Raw genomic sequence first — 18494 nt, 5'->3', positions numbered from 1 at the left:
TGAACTGGTTGAAGACACATTGACGTTTAATGTTTTTTTTGCAGACTTGTTTCAAAGTAAGAATCTCGTCAAAAGGGTTCTTCAATACACACCTAATGGATATATATATGGTGACATGCCAAAAGAATGAGGCTAGTTGATTTTTTTCTTGATCTAATAGCGAGCTAAGTTGTACAAACTTAGCTCGCTATTAGATCAGGAAGAATGCTAACTCAGACTATTGTTGTTTTAGCATTACAAGGTGAGGCTGTTTCTTACTGGCTTGTTTTTATTTTTAAAACTTTACATTTATGACGAGGACTAACCGATGTATTGTGTAAATGTTGTCTCGGGTAACGTTAGCTGTGTTTGTTTGAATGTCCTCAAAGTCAATAGAGAGCAAAGCAGAGCTGCTAACGTTAAAGAAAATACTAAACAGCTGGTTAGCTAGTTAACGTAACCTTTGACCACACAAACTAGCGAGCATTAGCAATATCCTCCTTGACCTCCTCAGTTAGCTACTGTAGCTAATAAGCTAATTAGCCAAACATGCTAACATTTGCATCTTACATTGTAACTGACTTTTTAATCCATTGTTTACACTTTTAGCTTGACTTGTGTTAAAGTGTTAAGTGTTAAGCAATGATTGGACAATCTCTGTTAGCGGGGAGGGGCTTAACTAGCTGTTAACAGTCCCACTGTTTGACAAAACATCTTCAATCGAAACAATTTTCTAATTCAAGTAGCCTCTAGTGTGCATGGCCAATTTAATATTCTTCTTTCAGATGTTAAAGTTACAATCCCAAAGATCTCTGCTGTGTTCTTTTTGCCGCCGTCTTCGGCGATAAGCAGTTTGTTTTTGGATCTCATTCCCCAAAAAACGCTGCTTGTGGTTTCGTAATAGTGCAAATACCCCCTTCGTGTGCCTTTGAGATCATTTCACATTTACGGAATGACCTTTGAGGCCGTTCTGACAAAAGAAACATTTGGTGTATGTAAACTGTGCAGGAAATATATTTTGTTATGCTTAATAATAATATATATATATATATATATATATATATATATATATATATAATATGTGACGGATTGAAGAAAATATTACATTGGAAAAATAAATAAATAAATATAACTTTTTCACTCGTAGCCCCACAATGAACATTTATGATGGCGTCTCAAATCTAAAACAGAAATTAATGTTTGTGCTCAGGATTTAAATCTAAACATTTGACAGTTTTTTTCCTCCTTTAAACGATATAACAGCTACTCTGGAGTCGTCAAGCAGTATTAGTTTGGATAAGATACATGTCACATCCAGTCTACTACGGATCTAATGGATACTACAGTACTTTTTAAAGTCAGAATGTTCACTGTGTGGGTGTTGAAGCTGAAGCTGGGAGTTAATTATTCAGTGAAGAAACACACACTGCAGTACAGTTTGTTAAGTGGAAGACTTTCCCTCGACTTTACCCCGAGCTCACGAAAAAGAAAGCGAGGACTCGTCTGTGCTTTCAAAACTCGTGTCTGTGATACTTGTCCGGATCGTAGTATTTGGTGACCACCACTCTGTTGGCGAACTTGCGGCCAGTGAGAGCTTGCATGGCTTTCTGACAGTCGGCAGGAGAAACGTACTCCACGAAGATCTGTAGAGGAAAACAAAGAGAAAGTCCACCAGGTCCTGAACGGTTTTATCGAAAGAAGCCAATACTGAAGTGTCTTAAAGCTGCATTCTCTCTACTGACCACCAGGGGGCGACTCCTCTGGTTGTATAGAAGTCTATGCTTCATGTGTTAAAGCTGTATTCTCTCTACTGACCACCAGGGGGCGACTCCTCTGGTTGTATAGAAGTCTATACTTCATGTGTTAAAGCTGCATTCTCTCTCCTGACCACCAGGGGGTGACTCCTCTGGTTGTATAGAAGTCTATGCTTCATGTGTTAAAGCTGCATTCTCTCTCCTGACCACCAGGGGGCGACTCCTCTGGTTGTATAGAATCTATGCTTCATGTGTTAAAGCTGCATTCTCTCTCCTGACCACCAGGCGGCGACTCCTCTGGTTGTATAGAAGTCTATGCTTCATGTGTTAAAGCTGTATTCTCTCTACTGACCACCAGGGGGCGACTCCTCTGGTTGTATAGAAGTCTATACTTCATGTGTTAAAGCTGCATTCTCTCTCCTGACCACCAGGGGGTGACTCCTCTGGTTGTATAGACGTCTATGCTTCATGTGTTAAAGCTGCATTCTCTCTCCTGACCACCAGGGGGCGACTCCTCTGGTTGTATAGAAGTCTATGCTTCATGTGTTAAAGCTGCATTCTCTCTCCTGACCACCAGGGGGCGACTCCTCTGGTTGTATAGAAGTCTATGCTTCATGTGTTGAAGCTGCATTCTCTCTCCTGACCACCAGGGGGCGACTCCTCTGGTTGTATAGAAGTCTATATAAATGACTCTACTTCTCTTGATTTATTCCCTCAGTAAACATTGTAAACATTAGTTTATGGTCTCAATCTCTAGTTTCAAGTCTTCTTCAATACAGCGTGATGTTCATTTAGTAAATTATAGTCCATTTAGAGTCAAACACCCCTTAAACCATGGTATGCGTAAGGGCGGGGCTACAAGGTGATTGACAGGCTGCTGCCGCTACCGGAGACATATACGTCTCCGTCTCCAATGAGGAGATAGCGACGTGCTCCGTGTGGAAACTTTTCAGAAAAGCTCTGGTGACGTCATAATTGAGAAGCAGCTTGTTTTGGCTGTCTGTCTCTCCTGAGCTTTTATGTTTCGGAGACACACACTCGCAATAATAATAATAATAATAATATGTGTTTTGGTGGAGACAATGAGATCTAAACTCGCACCTTTCCGCAGCCGGGGACTTCCACTCCGTCGACGGGTCGGGGGATCTCGATGGAGCGCACGCCGCCGTACTTGCAGCACTCCTCGCGGACGTCCTCCAGGATCTCCTCGTAGTCCTCGTCGTCCACCAGCTCCTCGGGCATCACCATGTTGAGAAGGCACAGCACCTCCGTGGCCACGCAGGAGTTCAGCAGCCGCTGGAGCCCGGGGACCTGCAGCGTCACCGGGGTCTCTATGATGGAGGTCTGGGGGGGTCGGAGGAGGATTCGCACTCATCAGCTTAAGACGCTGTTATGTACAAATAAGAAATCAGAACTAATTTATTTCCCATAAAGCTGCTGCTTCCTGCCCCCTCCTCCTCCTCCCGTTGACTTTACACTTTTAGAGATGATCTAATGTTTATCCAGTTTTATACCCAAAAGGCCTTTTTTTGAAAAAGCATTTTGTTATTCAAAAAGTGAGAAAAATACAGGTAAACATTTAAGTTTTATTAATTACGTTTCTTTCTTTATTTTATTTTATTTTTTAAATTTAAGAAAATATGAAAAAAGCTATATTATAGTCATATTTAATATAAAATATATTTATATAAAATTATTAAAAAAATAGAAAATAATATCGGCGTTTAGGAAAAAATATCAGCAAAGAATTACTATAAAATGAGACTAAATAAGATTTTTAAACATATCCTGGGAAAGTAAATATACATCCGGGAAACAGGAGAGAGTTTCGTCGAGGAAATCCCCAGGATGCAGCTTCACACCTGTAAAAGGTAACGGGACTCACCGGGTTGGCGTTCTTGGCTCCCACACTCGCCCTCTGGACGATCAGCTTTTTGTCGCCTAGCTGCATCCCGTTGAGCCCGGCGACCGCCTGACGGAGAGAGAAACAAACGAAACACACGGACCTCAAAGCAACGTCTCGAACCGCGCTAAAACCCCGACAGCTCATCGGCCCCGTTTACCTGATCGGTGGCGCCGACGTCCACGTATTCGCAAAAGGCGTAACCTTTGGACAGCGACGTGGCGCTGTCCTTCACCAGATTGAACGCTTTGAGCGGCCCGAACGACGTCAAGAGCTCCTTCACCTGCGGAGAAGAGTCGGGCGAGAAGACGTGAGGCCGGAGGTTTGCAGCGGACGCGCAGAAACCTACAGAGTGAATAGCAAAAGAGCATGAAAACAACAACAAAAAGTGTGTGCGGTTGAATATAAATCGTCTTCGATCACGCGAACAAGTTTGTTGCATTGCTATGAATAGAAGGAAGAGGAGATGACGTCTTTTGAAGGTTCGTGAAGAGCTGACGACAAAAATAACTTCCCGAGATCGTCTAAAAATATTGAGACATTGTTATAAAGATGTAATATATATAATCTCACATTCAATAATAAAAAATAAACGTTTTTTTTGTATTGTAATTTGCCAGCTACAAGCAAATTAAAGCTAATAACAGTTGGATAATATGTGTCCTTTACATGAACCTCCCCACTACTACAACCACCACCACCAACAAACAACACCCCCAAGCCCCCCCCGACCCCCCGGGTCCTAAACGCGCTCCAAAAGCATGATGGGAGACAGAGAGGACCTGCATCCGTGTGAGGACCAGAATGTCTTACTTGCCTTGTGTTACATGTTGGCATGGCGGCAGGAGATGACAACTACTGAACAAACTATGAGCGCAGACTTAACGATCTTACAGGCCCCTAGCTGGGGACAAAGTGGGGGGACAAAAATGAGAGAGCTGTGAGTATCAACGCCGGCAAAGCGGCTGCAAGAAGTCAAAAAGTAGAACAGTAAAAAGCTCAAGTTTGAGAAGCTAAAACCAGAAAACATTTGAACGATGTTGAAATTACTTTTGGGGTCGATTTATCTTTTCAACCCCCAATAAATCAATCAATCGTTTGATTCCTAAAACGTAAAGAAGAAACAAATCTGAAATATTCAATTAAATTCCCAACGGCGAAAGAGATTCATTAGATTTCTTAAAGTTATTCATTAGCATTTGATTGTAAGTGTGGCAGCCTCTACTTCAAAATAAAACATCCTGTTTTCTTAAGGTGGACTTTTTCTTTGACAATATGGACTCAAATGAATCAGAAGCTACTTTAATGTCTAAATACCACACATAAATAAATACTCTATGTATCTGTTTATCAGCCTTTTAATATACTGGACTTAACACGAGAAAGGAGCATTTACTTCAGCACAAAAGGCCTTTTTTAAATATACCATTAACGAACGACATGATACGTTTGTGTGATATATAGTTTTACCAAAATATAATACATGCAGAAGTTTTTATTCATTTTATTTTGTTAGTTTTAGTCTTTTTTATTCAGCGCGTTCTGTTTCTGATGCTTATTAACATTTATTTCTACTTTTCTACGTAGACTTCTGTTTTCCCCTCTACCAAAACACAGTTATGAATTCTTCTAAAGAAAATGTTAAACATATTGTGTGCGACTACAGAACCTCAGCAGGTGAGAGAGAAAACAGAGGAAACAGGAGCGCACCTGTTCAGGCTGCTGCTCGGTTAAATACCTGGTCGTCGTTCAGGTAGTTGGGGAGGCCTCCGATGAACAGTTTGTGGGGGGAGTCGGGGACGACTGTGGAGACGACGCCTACGCAGAACATACGCAGAACATACGCAGAACATAAGCACAGGACGTTTATGATACGATGGAACACGTCATGGCTCGATGCGACTCGCTGACGCACCTGGGACGTGGAAAGCGGGCTGCTCTGAGATGCCGGGTAAAGGCCGGTAGTCGTGCGGTCGTCTGATCTTCAGCGATTGGCCCTGGAAGACGATTCCATCGAACGCCATCGCCTGCGTCGTCTCGTCTACGGACCGAAACTGGAGAGCAGAATGTTTGAAGAGACTTTGATATTTATTACATCTGCTTTATTAAAAAAAACTATGTTATAGTCAAATCATGTAATAAAACATTTAAGAAACTATGTGAAAACATTCAAAATGTCTGGATAATGTGTTATTATTATTATTAGCATTATTATTATTAAATGTTTTAATAATTTTTTTTGAAATTTTACATTTTTTCCAGTTATATTTATTTATTATTTATATATATTTTTTTTATTTATTGCAAACGTTCTAAAATAAATATATTTAAATAAAAGGTACAATCTTATTTATGGAAATACAGAAATATTAGAAATTGAAATGTTTTAATTTTTTTTTGTTTCTAGTCAAATATATGGATATATGTATTGTCAAAAATAGTAAACAATTAATTTAAATAGAAGGTACAATCTTATTTATGGAAATAAAATATAAAAAAGCTTAAAAACAACAAGCTGTGATATAAAATAAAAAATAAAACTGGAGAAAGCAATTTCTGAATAAATCGCTGAGTGAATGCTGGATGCTGAAAAGCCGCCGCTCCACTGAATTGCCGGCTTAAATGTGTGGGAAGGAGGTGAAGTTGTAGGAATTAGCATAAATGAAATTAATCTATAAAAGATGTGGAATATTTTAACATTTGATGAAGTTTCTAGCTGAAAGTATGAATAAGTGGTAAAGATTTAAAAAAGATAAACACCGTTAGCACGGTTGCCATTGTTTTGCACTGTCCATGCTGTTAGCATCGTCGCCATGTTGAGAGCCGTGTGGAGGCAATGCATGTGCTCAGGATTGTATTTGTTCAACCAGCCGTTTCCCCCTGGTTCCAGTCTTTATGCTAAGCTAAGCTAACTGGCTGCAGCTTCGTACAGACAGACAGACTCATCGGACTCTAGAAGCGTTTATCCTAAAACAAAACAAAAAGCGCTACGATGCAACGCGCACCTCTAAGAAAGCGAAGTTCTTATCCTGATTGATCTGCACGGCGAGCACGGGGCTGCTCGGGGCTTGCGAAAGGCCCGCGAGCCTCATCTGAGCGTTGAAGAACTCCGCCATGGACTCCTGAGGAGGAAGACAACAAAACAACGTGGCTGGAAACAACACGGACGCATCAGCGTTTGGCAGAAGCGTCGCAGAACCAACAGGAAGTCAAAGGGGGGCGAGAGAGAGGCGTCACCTCAGTGACCCCAAAGGGGATGTTTCCCACGTAGAGGCGTCTGGCTTGTCTCGTCATCTGGCTGCCGACGATCGGCGCTTGTGTCGGCGGCGCCGCGGCCACGCCGGCGGTGGTGGTGGTGGTGGTGGTGGTGGGCGTCGCCAGCAGAGCTATCGGCGGTATCTGCCCGGCCGCTGGAGGGGAGAGAGGAGTGGGAGGAGCTACAAAGATGTCTATTTTCATTTGATTTATTTTAAATTTAACTCACTTTTACTGACGGTGGGTTTATTTTCTCAGCAAGAAAGATTATATGATGTATATCATAAATATATGTAATTTATTGTACCTATTATTATTATTATTATGGAAAGTCAACTGAAACATTGTTTATGGATAGAATAACCAGATAGGACGGCTTTTATAGGATTAAATAATAATAATTAAATAAGCCCTCTGAGGCAAATTTGTAATTTGACGCTGTACTTAATAAACTGAATTGAGATAAAGTGAATTATAAAAATCACATATTGCCATAAAGCTGCATTGATTTTCAACATTGTCCACAATGGTCTGATGTAAGTATTCATTGAGGTCTGAATGGAGCTAGAGGGGAACACGATGAGTACCTTGCAGAGCTTTATATTGCATTGGAGTGATGTGTTCAAAGCCAGGAGGGGCCACGTCCCAATACTTGCAGGTCCTCTTCTTCCTGGAACCAGAGGAATTACAAAATAAAAGCTTGATCGCTGTATTAACAGTGAAAACTTACTTCTTTTTTTTTTTTAAAGCTCCTCGGGAGGTGGAGACCAAAAACGGAGCTAAAAGAGAATGGAAGTATATTTGCATTGGGGGGCTGCGGTATTTATACAATGGAGGAGGAAGTATTCAGAAGTATTAATACCACAGTGTAAGTTGTGCATTGAAAAGTGTGATGAGAAAAAATGTAGTTAAAGTATTAAAACGGTGTACTACTATGTATTCTTTATTAGATTATTGCTACTCACGCATTAATGTGAAATCGGGATTTTACTGTAGCTGGTTTAGGTGGAGCTCAGTTTGAACTATATACAAATTATAATAGTTCCAATATTTTATTAATCTGCAGATTATTTTTTCCATTAATCGATTGATTTTTTTTTTTAAATAGTAAAAAATAGTGAGAATTCTTTGTCACAATTACCCAGAAGACAAAAGGAGCTCAACATTATTATTATTAATATAAAACATTAACATTATTCACATTATTTTAAAAGGAAAAAGCTGGAACCATGAAAGGTTTTTACATGAAAAATGACAAACAATTATGAAAATAGTCGCTATTTCATTATCTATGGATGGATTAGTCGATGAATCATTACATCTGTACGTTTTCACACGCCGTGTGTCTTAATTTGTGAAGTGGCATAAGCCGTTTAATAAATGTTAATACTTCCCTCCGAGATGCAGCGGAAGTATAAAGTACAAACACTGTGTACAAGTACCTGCAGCTGTGTACAAGTACCCCCACTGACCTGTGCTTCTGGTGGTCCCGGGAGGAGCTCCGGCGGTCGCGGCTCTTCCGATCTCGGCTGCGGCTCCTCTTCATGCTCCTCTTCTCTCGGCTGCAGCTCCTCTTCTCTCGGCTGCGGCTCCTCTTCATGCTCCTCTTCTCTCTGCTGCGGCTGCTGTTCTCTCGACTGCGGCTGCAGCTCCTCTTCTCTCTGCTGCGGCTGCAGCTCCTCTTCTCTCGGCTGCGGCTGCAGCTCCTCTTCTCTCTGCTGCGGCTGCAGCTCCTCTTCTCTCTGCTGCGGCTGCAGCTCCTCTTCTCTCGGCTGCGGCTGCAGCTCCTCTTCTCTCTGCTGCGGCTGCAGCTCCTCTTCTCTCTGCTGCGGCTGCTGTTCTCTCGACTGCGGCTGCAGCTCCTCTTCTCTCTGCTGCGGCTGCAGCTCCTCTTCTCTCTGCTGCGGCTGCAGCTCCTCTTCTCTCGGCTGCGGCTGCAGCTCCTCTTCTCTCGGCTGCGGCTGCTGTTCTCTCGACTGCGGCTGCAGCTCCTCTTCTCTCTGCTGCGGCTGCTCTTCTCTCTGCTGCTCTTCTCTCGGCTGCAGCTCCTCTTCTCTCGGCTGCGGCTGCAGCTCCTCTTCTCTCGGCTGCGGCTGCTGTTCTCTCGACTGCGGCTGCAGCTCCTCTTCTCTCTGCTGCGGCTGCTCTTCTCTCTGCTGCTCTTCTCTCGGCTGCGGCTGCTCTTCTCTCGACTGCGGCTGCAGCTCCTCTTCTCTCTGCTGCGGCTGCTCTTCTCTCTGCTGCTCTTCTCTCGGCTGCAGCTCCTCTTCTCTCGGCTGCAGCTCCTCTTCTCTTGGCTGCGGCTGCTCTTCTCTCGGCTGCGGCTGCTCTTCTCTCGGCTGCGGCTCCCCCAGCCTTTGCTCCGGCTGCGGTGCTTGTCGCTTTCTCTCTCTCTCTCTGCGCAGCAACAAGCAGTGATTACTATTCCTATTTTCCATGAACACTGCATGCTGCGAACTCAGGAGGTACTTTTCATTTACCCGAGTACCTCCATTTATACTTCTAACTCCACAACATCTCAGAGGGAAACGTTGTACTTTTTATTCCCTTTGTTAAACTTTGACTTTACATACAAAACATATAATATGACGATTAAATGTTTTTATTTCTTTGTGCCTGGGAGAATTATTGGTGTTTTACGTTACTTCTTCACCTCCCTGTGCTTTGTCATTGATTTCAATTATCAGTTAGTATAACTGTTTGTTTTTCACAAGTTTAATAGATTGATTGTTTGGACTTTAATTAGAAAATAGTAAAAGATTCAAATCGTCTTTTCCTATTTTATTTTATTAATAAAATGTGTTTCATCACATAAAATAAAAAGAACAATGGAGAAAACATGTTTTACAACGATTAATTGATCAATTAATTGATTAGTTCAGCTCCACGTGAGCAAAGTTATGATGGGAATAATACTGTTGATTATGCTTTGTTTTTTAGAGGGGCAAAGTTATGATGGGAAAGGTGCTGTTAATTATTATTATTATCACCATTGTTATTATTATTGCTTTGTTTTTTAAGACGTGCTACACAAATCAAAGTTATAATGGGACTGATGCTGTTGATTATGGTTATTATTGCTTTGTTGTTGTCTTCAGGTGACTCATACCTCAAAAAGGCACATATTAGTCACATAGTTTGTTTAACCCTATTAATTAATAATTAATAATGAAGCCCATCGTAGCGGCTCACAAAGTGGCACCGCGAGTCATCTCTTCTCCATATTCATCTTCTTATGAGAGGATAACGGGTTTTTAAACAGGCGCAACATCTTGACTGACTTTTCGCATGTCGCGGTCTCGCGCACGGAGGCGGCGCGTCGCGCACTGCGCTAGCTCGAGGACCGGCCCGGCGCCCAGAGACCCGGTTCCGTTCTCACCCTGCCGGTTCTCGCTCAGCTGCTTCTCGAATTCCTCAAAGTCCGCCATGACGGTCGGTGGTTCCGGTGCGTCGGGATGAAAGCACGGTCCGTGCCGTCCGAGGGGGAACGACCCTCCAACCGGTGCGCTGCGTGTCGGTGCAGCGGGACCCCCACGGAAAGCTGCCCGGTGTCAGACGGAATACAACTTCCGGTTAGAACCGTCAGAATAAAAGCACCCGGACGTACTGGAGGTATACATATATATATATATATATATATATATATATATATATATATATATATATATATATATATATATATATATATATATATATATACAGTATATTTATGTACGTAAAACGCACAATGTACATACAGGTTTATATACACACATAAATACACATAAATTACTATTTATTCGGTTATACAAAGAACAACAAAACAACAAAATATTTTGTAAAAAGTAGGCATCATTTCTTTGTAAGAAAACATGTATATACCAATATGGGGAAATAAAAAGAAAATTGATTCCTGCAGATCAGAATTTAAAACTATCAACAATAGACAAAAGCTACATGTAGATACTTATTATTACGTTATTATTATGGTAATTCAGTACTTTTACTATTTTAAATACTGGACGTGTACTTGTGCTTGATTTCTTTTTTAACATTATGGTATTACTAAGTTGACAAAGCGTAAGTACTTCTTCTTATACTGTATGTAAGATACAACCTATCACGCATGCCACATTTTACCTAAAAATATAAGTAAAAGATAGTTGCTAACTGCTTTTATTGACACTGCTTTTTTTCAATAAAAAGGTAAAACTCTAGAATCCACCCCCCCACCCCCCTCCCGCCCTCCTCTCCCCTATCACTCTAAACATAACATGTCCACAACATATATAGAAAATAACTGACTCAGCTGTGGTGCTATTAAAAGAGCTCGAATCCTGAAGTATTGCTCTGGCAGCCGTCATGTCGGAGGAGCTCTTGTGAACGAGCTGCTGAGCCTTTCAGCCCCTCAGGAGACGAAGAAAACAAGAACCCAGAACACCTGCAGAGGCCTCAGAAGCAGTAAGTGTTTCTGCACGCAATAACAAGTCTTTCTATTGTTTTGGTATTGTGTTCATGGATGTTTTAGACTCCGTTGATGTGGCTGGTTCTCTGTGGAGTCGTTGTGGGAGACGCAGTATCTATTTCCAGGGCTGTTTATATTTAGACAAACAGCCGGTGCTCGGCACGTTAAACATAAAGCGAAACGTTATCTTCAAATTCCCTGCTGGACAAATGTAAAACATGTAAGTGTCTTTATAATCCGACTCCAAAAAGGGGTTTCTAACAGATTACACTTAATGTGGAAGGACAGATCGAATGTGAAAGATAACTATGAGGTCATCGACAGATTAGGAGACAATGAGCCGTGTGACACGGACACGTAAAAGACATCTTGCATGGGAGCATCGGTTCTCTTCTAGTGGTTTTAGGACTCTTTGTGGCTATCGGTGTGTTTTGTATCTTTTTATAGTTGTGTATTTTTTTGAAGTTGTCTTGTGTCTTTTTGTGGTTGTTTTGTATCTTTTTGATGTTGTTTTGTATCTTTTTGTAGTTGTTTTGTATCTTTTTGGTATTGTTTTGTATCTTTTTTAAGTTGTTCTGTGTCTTTTTGTGGTTGTTTTGTATCTTTTTGATGTTGTTTTGTATCTTTTTGTAGTTATTTTGTATCTTTTTGTGGTTGTTTTGTATCTTTTTGATATTGTTTTGTATCTTTTTTAAGTTGTTCTGTGTCTTTTTGTGGTTGTTTTGTATCTTTTTGATGTTGTTTTATATCTTTTTGTAGTTGTATTGTATCTTTTGTAGTTATTTTGTATCTTTTTGATGTTGTTTTATATCTTTTTGTAGTTGTATTGTATCTTTTGTAGTTATTTTGTATCTTTTTGTGGTTGTTTTGTATCTTTACCTTCGCAAAATACTTTTGCGGAGGTTATGTTTTGATCGCTGTGTATTTATTTGTAAATATGTCTGTTTGTTATTCGCATAACTCAAAAAGTATTAAACCGAATCGCATGAAATTTGGTGGGATGATTGGCTGTTATCCGGGGACCATTTGATTAGATTTTGGGAGCGATCGGGTCAAAGGTCAAAATCATAAAAATGTCAAAATCATCTTTTTACCATAGCGTTTTTAATTTGTGTCTAATTTGCATGATACTAATGCCAAAATGTTCAGAACTTAATGCCCAATCGTGTGATATCCACCACGACACAATGCCGTCATTACCCTTGTTAGCGAAATGGGGGTCAAAGGTCAGGGACTCACGATACATCAATGGTTTTCTTTCGAAATTAATAAATCAAGGCTGATGTTCATACATAATTCTTTTGTGATGTTTACCACAATATCTGGTATCAAGTTACATCAACTTACTGTTCCCCACACTCTCATGCCAAGTACCAAAAAGTGGCTGCGGCGAAGGTATGCGCTCTACCGAGTGCCCGTTCTAGTTTTGATGTTGTTTTGTATCTTTTTGTAGTTGTTTTGTATGTTTTGTAGTTATTTTGTATATTTGTGTGGTTGTTTTGTATCTTTTTGATGTTGTTTTGTATCTTTTTGAAGTTGTTTTGTGTCTTTTTGTGGTTGTTTTCTTACATCTTTTGTGGTTCATTTTGCATCTCATTGTCTTTTTGTGGTTGTTTTCTTTCTCTTTGGAGTGGTTTTGCTTCTCTTTGTGGTCATTTGACTGACTGACTGATTGATTGATTGATTGATTGATTGATTGATTGATTGATTGACTGATTGATTGACTGACTTATTGATTGACTGATTGATTGATTGATTGATTTATTGATTGAGAGCCCCGGGTCCTGTTCCGGGTCCTTTTCCAGCTCTTGTTCCCGATTGGTGCTATCCAATAATCCATGTTTAAGATATAATCACATACACGATTCATAAAATGAAAACTCAAATCTGGAAGAATACAAGTCGGTTTAGATTATTGTTTAAAAAATGAAAAGGCTTCAGTTGATAGTTCAAATTTATTAAACAAATATTATTTACATTTTTATGGAACGTGATTTTTTCCTCATCCATCACCGGATGTCCATATATTGTATTTAAATATCCATATATATGGATGTGCAGTTGGTACAAACCTCATTAATGATGGTTTTTACTGCTTTTGACTCTTTGCTTGGACGATGTACGAACGTGGTTCAAAAAGATGTCTTCTCTGAGTTGTAAGAATAGGTAGATTTAAACATGGTTGTAGCAGGTGAGATGGATGCCAATGTTACGGAGACGGAGAGCTTTTGGGTATGAAAACGATCCTTTTTTTTCCATGTATGTTCACTAGATCCCAAATGGACATCTCATCCCATCTCATCTGCATCTTCCGAAAATAATTTTCCATTTAAAGCCTCGAACATACTTTTAACAACAACGACGTATCAGCTCATGCTTATACACTTATTCACTTATTTAGATGAGATGTTATGTCCGTATAATAAATAAGAAAGCCGCGGTCAACTAGTTAGCGTAGCTTAGCACAAAGACTGGAAACGGTGGGAAACAGCTAACCTGGCTCAAAAGCTCACCAATTAATATGTTAGATATATATCTGGTTCATTTATTTCACACAGAAGTCAAAGAGATACAACAATTGTACAGAGTTTTGTACAAGCTAGCGGTTCACCACTGTTTTCAGTCCTTATGCTAAGCTAAGCATTTGCTAATCTGATATTTAACTCTTCATTCAATATTTCCTGCGAGTACTCACAAAGATATATATACTTTTCTATACTTTTGTTTTGTACCGATTCTCCATTTTTAATATAAAAATAAAATCTTTTTTCTTAGGATATCCTGCAGGAGATGGCCTCGGTGTGGACCACCACGGTTCTCCTGGTGCCGTGTGTCATCGTGCTCACAGCCGGATTGTTCTACCTCTACAACTTCATTAAGGGTCTGCTGTCCAAAACGTCCGTACGCAATAAAGTGGTGGTTGTAACCGACGCGTTATCCGGGCTCGGAAAAGGTAACGGTCATTTAATTTTAGTTACTGTGAGGAACTTTTATCTGGTCCTGAACCAGTCTCAGTGTAGTCCTGGTCCTCTATAGACCTCCATCAGTAAACAGACCACCAGAGAGAAGATGGTCTGGTTCTATAGAGACTGTCAGACCCCGCTGCAGTAAAATAAGAGGTTTCTTAAAGGGACCCTGGTGCTTGGAGACATTACCACTTTAGTCCACAGGGGACGCCAGAACCAACACTACCACTTTAGTCCACAGGGGGCGCCAGAACCAACACTACCACTTTAGTCCACAGGGGGCGCCAGAACCAACACTACCACTTTAGTCCACAGGGGACGCCAGAACCAACACTACCACTTTAGTCCACAGGGGGCGCCAGAACCAACACTACCACTTTAGTCCACAGGGGGCGCCAGAACCAACACTACCACTTTAGTCCACAGGGGGCGCCAGAACCAACACTACCACTTTAGTCCACAGGGGGCGCCAGAACCAACCCTACCCCTTTAGTCCACAGGGGGCACCAGAACCAACACTACCACTTTAGTCCACAGGGGGCACCAGAACCAACACTACCACTTTAGTTCGCAGGGGGCACCAGAACCAACACTACCACTTTAGTTCGCAGGGGGCACCAGAACCAACACTACCACTTTAGTCCACAGGGGGCACCAGAACCAACACTACCACTTTACTCCACAGGGGGCACCAGAACCAACACTACCACTTTAGTCCACAGGGGGCACCAGAACCAACACTACCACTTTAGTCCACGGGGGGCGACAGAACTAACACTACCACTTTAGTCCGCAGGGGGCACCAGAAGCAACACTACCACTTTAGTCCACGGGGGGCGCCAGAACCAACACTACCACTTTAGTCCACAGGGGGCGCCAGAACCAACACTACCACTTTAGTCCACGGGGGGCGACAGAACCAACACTACCACTTTAGTCCGCAGGGGGCGCCAGAACCAACACTACCACTTTAGTCCACGGGGGGCGCCAGAACCAACACTACCACTTTAGTCCACAGTCCAAATAAGAAACTGCTCTGCAAAGTATACGATTCTGGTCGTCCGTGTGATTTTACAGAGAACTTTCCTCTTCCATGCAGAATGTGCAGGTGTGTTTCACAGAGGAGGAGCGAGGCTGATCCTCTGTGGGAAGAGTTGGGAGAAGCTTGAGGAACTCGCCGATGAACTGGCGAACGCCTCGGACCCAACTGTGGTGAGAATACCGTCTCTGAGACACGAAGCAAGAGAGTATTCCAAAGTAAAAGTACTCGTTATGCATTCAGATGTCTCTGGTGGCTGATATATTAATATATATGATGTTATTAGAATTGTTTAAATACGGATGCATCAATGTTAGTGAAGCATGTTACTGTTGTAGCTGCAGGTGGTTGAGATGGTTCTCAACCTCGGGGTCGTGCCCCTCCAAAGGGTCACCAGATACATCTGAGGGGTCGTGCGATGACCTTTTTGTACTTTTTATCTAATCTATGCTCTTTGTTTTGAAATATTATATAATTTCACCTCTTGGGATTCGAACTGTTTCTCAAAGAAATCCGAAACTAGACAATTATTACTTTGTAAGTTCAATAATGTGTTGCATTTTATAAACTTAATATATGGTGTTTTTTTAAAAACTGTAGAAGATGAGTATAAAATAGCTTTAGGTAAATGTACTACTTATAATCCCTGTTTCTCAGACGTTTCCCTCGAAGCTGGTGCTGCTGGAGTTCGGGGATCTGGACAGCATGCCGGAGGTGATCTGTGAGATCCTGGAGTGTTACGGCTGCCTGGACATCCTCATCTTCAACAGCAGCATGAAGGTCAAAGCTCCTGCGCAGAGCGTGTCTCTGGAGATGGACAAGTTACTGATGGACAACAACTACTTTGGACCGGCCACGCTGGCCAAAGGTAGAAGACGGAAACACACTTCAGTCTGCTGAAGCAATGCTGTATTATTATTATTATTATTAATATTTTCTCTCAGGCTTGCTGCCCTCCATGATCTCCAGGAGAACCGGTCACCTGCTCCTGGTCAACAGCATCCAGGGGAAGCTCGCCGTGCCTTTTCGCACCGCGTGTGAGTTTATACGTCTTATTTTGGGGGGTGCTATTGTACTTTAATATTCAGAATTATTTAAATAAATATGAGAAGGGTTTGCCGTTAAACTTTGTGCGAACGTTAAAAGGTCCTCAGGCATTTTCCTGTTGCGTCCGTCATGAAGTTACATTTGTGGTTCTGGGTGACAACTTTTGGATTGATTACCATTAAATGAAAACAAAGTTACAATAAAAAAGCCAGTACAAAAATTATCGGAGGCTGAAAATGTACCCAGTGATGTTTTTGTGGGGTTTCAGTGTATATAATGTATATATATCTATATATATAGATATGTATATTGTAATATTAAACATGAGGTAAAAGTAACACTGGTGTGTACTCGGGCGTACAGTAAAGGTACTGTGTGTTTTACGTTGGGTATCTTGTCCCAGACGCGGCCTCTAAACATGCGGTCCAGGCCTTCTTCGACTGCCTGAGAGCCGAGGTGGAGGAGTACGGCATCTCCGTCAGCACCATCAACCACACCTTCATCAGTCGCTCGGCCAACCACACAGAGGCCTCCAGGTCCTTCTGGTCGCGTGAGTAACGTCAGATGATGAAGTGCAACCACTCGTCTGCAGGGCAACATGAAGGGTCGTCTGTCCCCAGAGGATGACTCTGATTTTGACTTCATCCGGATACACTTTTAAATTGATTACAATTCTGTGTGTATATATATATATATATATATATGAATTTTTTTTCTTTATATATATATATATGATTTTTTTAAATATATATATATATATATATATATATATATACAGACACACAATATTTATATACATATAAATATATACACACATATACATATATTATACTTGAGTAAAAGTAGGAACACCATGATAAAAAAAATACTCCATTTATATATTATTATATATATAATTTTTTGTATATGTATATATTACATATTTTTTATATATATATACACAAATATTTGTTTTGAGTAAAAGTAGGAACAGCACAATAAAAAAAAAAAATACTTATTTCAAGTTAAATTATATAAAGTCCTGCATTCAAAATTGTACGGAAGTAAAAGTACACAATAACTTCTGGCAAAATGTACTTAAGGTATCAAAAGTAAAAGTACTCACTATGTAAAATGTAATAGTTATCACATATGTATAATGTATTGTTTTATTAGTATAGATTCATTACTTTCTTAACATATAAGAAAGTATACGTTAAGTATATGTTAAATATATACACATTTCATGTATAAAATATTGATCTTCAAAGTAGCTGTTAAAATAAATGTAGAATAGTCAAAAGTGCATTAATAGTATAAATTAATAATGAAATGGAAATATACAAGTGCGAGTACATCACATTTCCACTTAAAAATGTTTGTAAATATACTAAAAGTAAAATCCCGCGACTGGTATTGAACAAATCTGTTGAATAAAGAAATATAAAAAAGTTTTGTGACATCTTGAATGAATTAAAAACTGCATTCTTTTCGTCTTTTTTGCAGTGTTGTACACAAAGAAGCCTCTCGGCGTTTCTCCGGACGAGGCCGCCACCGAGATCGTGAAGACTTTAAGCAACAAGAGGAACGAGGTGGTCATCGCTCCCTCGCTGCCGAAGGTGGCGCTCTACGCCAGATCCCTCTTCCCCGACGTGCTCTTCGCCGTGATGGCTGCGGGGGTGAAGGACGCCGAGAGCATGTAGCGCTGCTGGTTCCCAGGACTGTTGCACCCTCTCATCTAATTCATAATCAATATTACGCTCGTCTGTCCTGTTGTGATGCAAACTCCCCACATGTTACGTTTAGACCACAAGGTCTTTAAACATTAAGGTCATTATTGAAGAGCATTTAGTATTTGTTCTTGTATTTGTGGCCTTAGAATAGAAATAAAAAGCATTTATGTGTAAGCTCTTGTCATGTGAAAGTTATTTTCTTTTTCTTTTAATGCCTTTTATTATTAATTCAAACACATTTTCCAACAGTTTGGAATTAGGGATTTTCTGGAAATAAAAATCTAATCTGACACTAATTATATTGATTTTCTTTTTAAAGAAATACTCAATTTAAATCCAAGTAAATATTAGTTTGTTATTAGAAAGTGTAGTGTAAATAGGTAGATGGATAATTA

The 18494-nt window shown here is 40.6% G+C and overlaps 2 protein-coding genes across 2 annotated transcripts; one reads left to right on the top strand and one right to left on the bottom strand.

Annotated features, from left to right (window-relative positions):
• Positions 1 to 1091: 1091 nt before the first annotated feature.
• LOC117734926 (splicing factor U2AF 65 kDa subunit-like) lies at positions 1092 to 10416 on the bottom strand. Its single transcript, XM_034539276.1, has 12 exons — positions 10271 to 10416; positions 9183 to 9288; positions 8364 to 8435; positions 7479 to 7561; positions 6874 to 7046; positions 6642 to 6758; positions 5552 to 5690; positions 5375 to 5454; positions 3797 to 3919; positions 3619 to 3705; positions 2835 to 3077; positions 1092 to 1622 (listed from the first exon to the last, which is right to left on the bottom strand). The coding sequence occupies exons 1-12, from the start codon at positions 10317 to 10319 to the stop codon at positions 1491 to 1493; spliced, it is 1404 nt and encodes a 467-aa protein (XP_034395167.1). The 5' UTR covers positions 10320 to 10416; the 3' UTR covers positions 1092 to 1490.
• An 813-nt stretch (positions 10417 to 11229) lies between these two features.
• dhrs7ca (dehydrogenase/reductase (SDR family) member 7Ca) lies at positions 11230 to 18203 on the top strand. The gene is made up of 7 exons (XM_034539804.1): positions 11230 to 11331; positions 14111 to 14288; positions 15401 to 15513; positions 15998 to 16208; positions 16285 to 16377; positions 16791 to 16937; positions 17873 to 18203. The coding sequence occupies exons 2-7, from the start codon at positions 14126 to 14128 to the stop codon at positions 18067 to 18069; spliced, it is 924 nt and encodes a 307-aa protein (XP_034395695.1). The 5' UTR covers positions 11230 to 11331; positions 14111 to 14125; the 3' UTR covers positions 18070 to 18203.
• Positions 18204 to 18494: the final 291 nt, after the last annotated feature.

This window comes from Cyclopterus lumpus, chromosome 8 (genome assembly GCF_009769545.1).
Source record: "Cyclopterus lumpus isolate fCycLum1 chromosome 8, fCycLum1.pri, whole genome shotgun sequence".
Classification (NCBI taxonomy): domain Eukaryota; kingdom Metazoa; phylum Chordata; class Actinopteri; order Perciformes; family Cyclopteridae; genus Cyclopterus; species Cyclopterus lumpus.
The sequence above is the reverse complement of the archived record's forward strand: the minus strand, read 5'-3'. Positions and strand labels throughout refer to the sequence as shown.

Bases quoted from the DNA above. Each gene is read 5' to 3' on its own strand.
- dhrs7ca (XM_034539804.1), top strand. From the start codon at position 14,126: ATGGCCTCGGTGTGGACCACCACGGTTCTCCTGGTGCCGTGTGTCATC. The intron at 15,514-15,997 runs GTGAGAATACCG...CCTGTTTCTCAG, and splicing joins ACGCCTCGGACCCAACTGTG to ACGTTTCCCTCGAAGCTGGT. The intron at 16,938-17,872 runs GTGAGTAACGTC...TCTTTTTTGCAG, and splicing joins CTCCAGGTCCTTCTGGTCGC to TGTTGTACACAAAGAAGCCT.
- LOC117734926 (XM_034539276.1), bottom strand. From the start codon at position 10,319: ATGGCGGACTTTGAGGAATTCGAGAAGCAGCTGAGCGAGAACCGGCAG. The intron at 7,047-7,478 runs GTACTCATCGTG...TCTCCCCTCCAG, and splicing joins GCAATATAAAGCTCTGCAAG to CGGCCGGGCAGATACCGCCG. The intron at 3,078-3,618 runs GTGAGTCCCGTT...CGACCCCCCCAG, and splicing joins GAGCCAAGAACGCCAACCCG to ACCTCCATCATAGAGACCCC.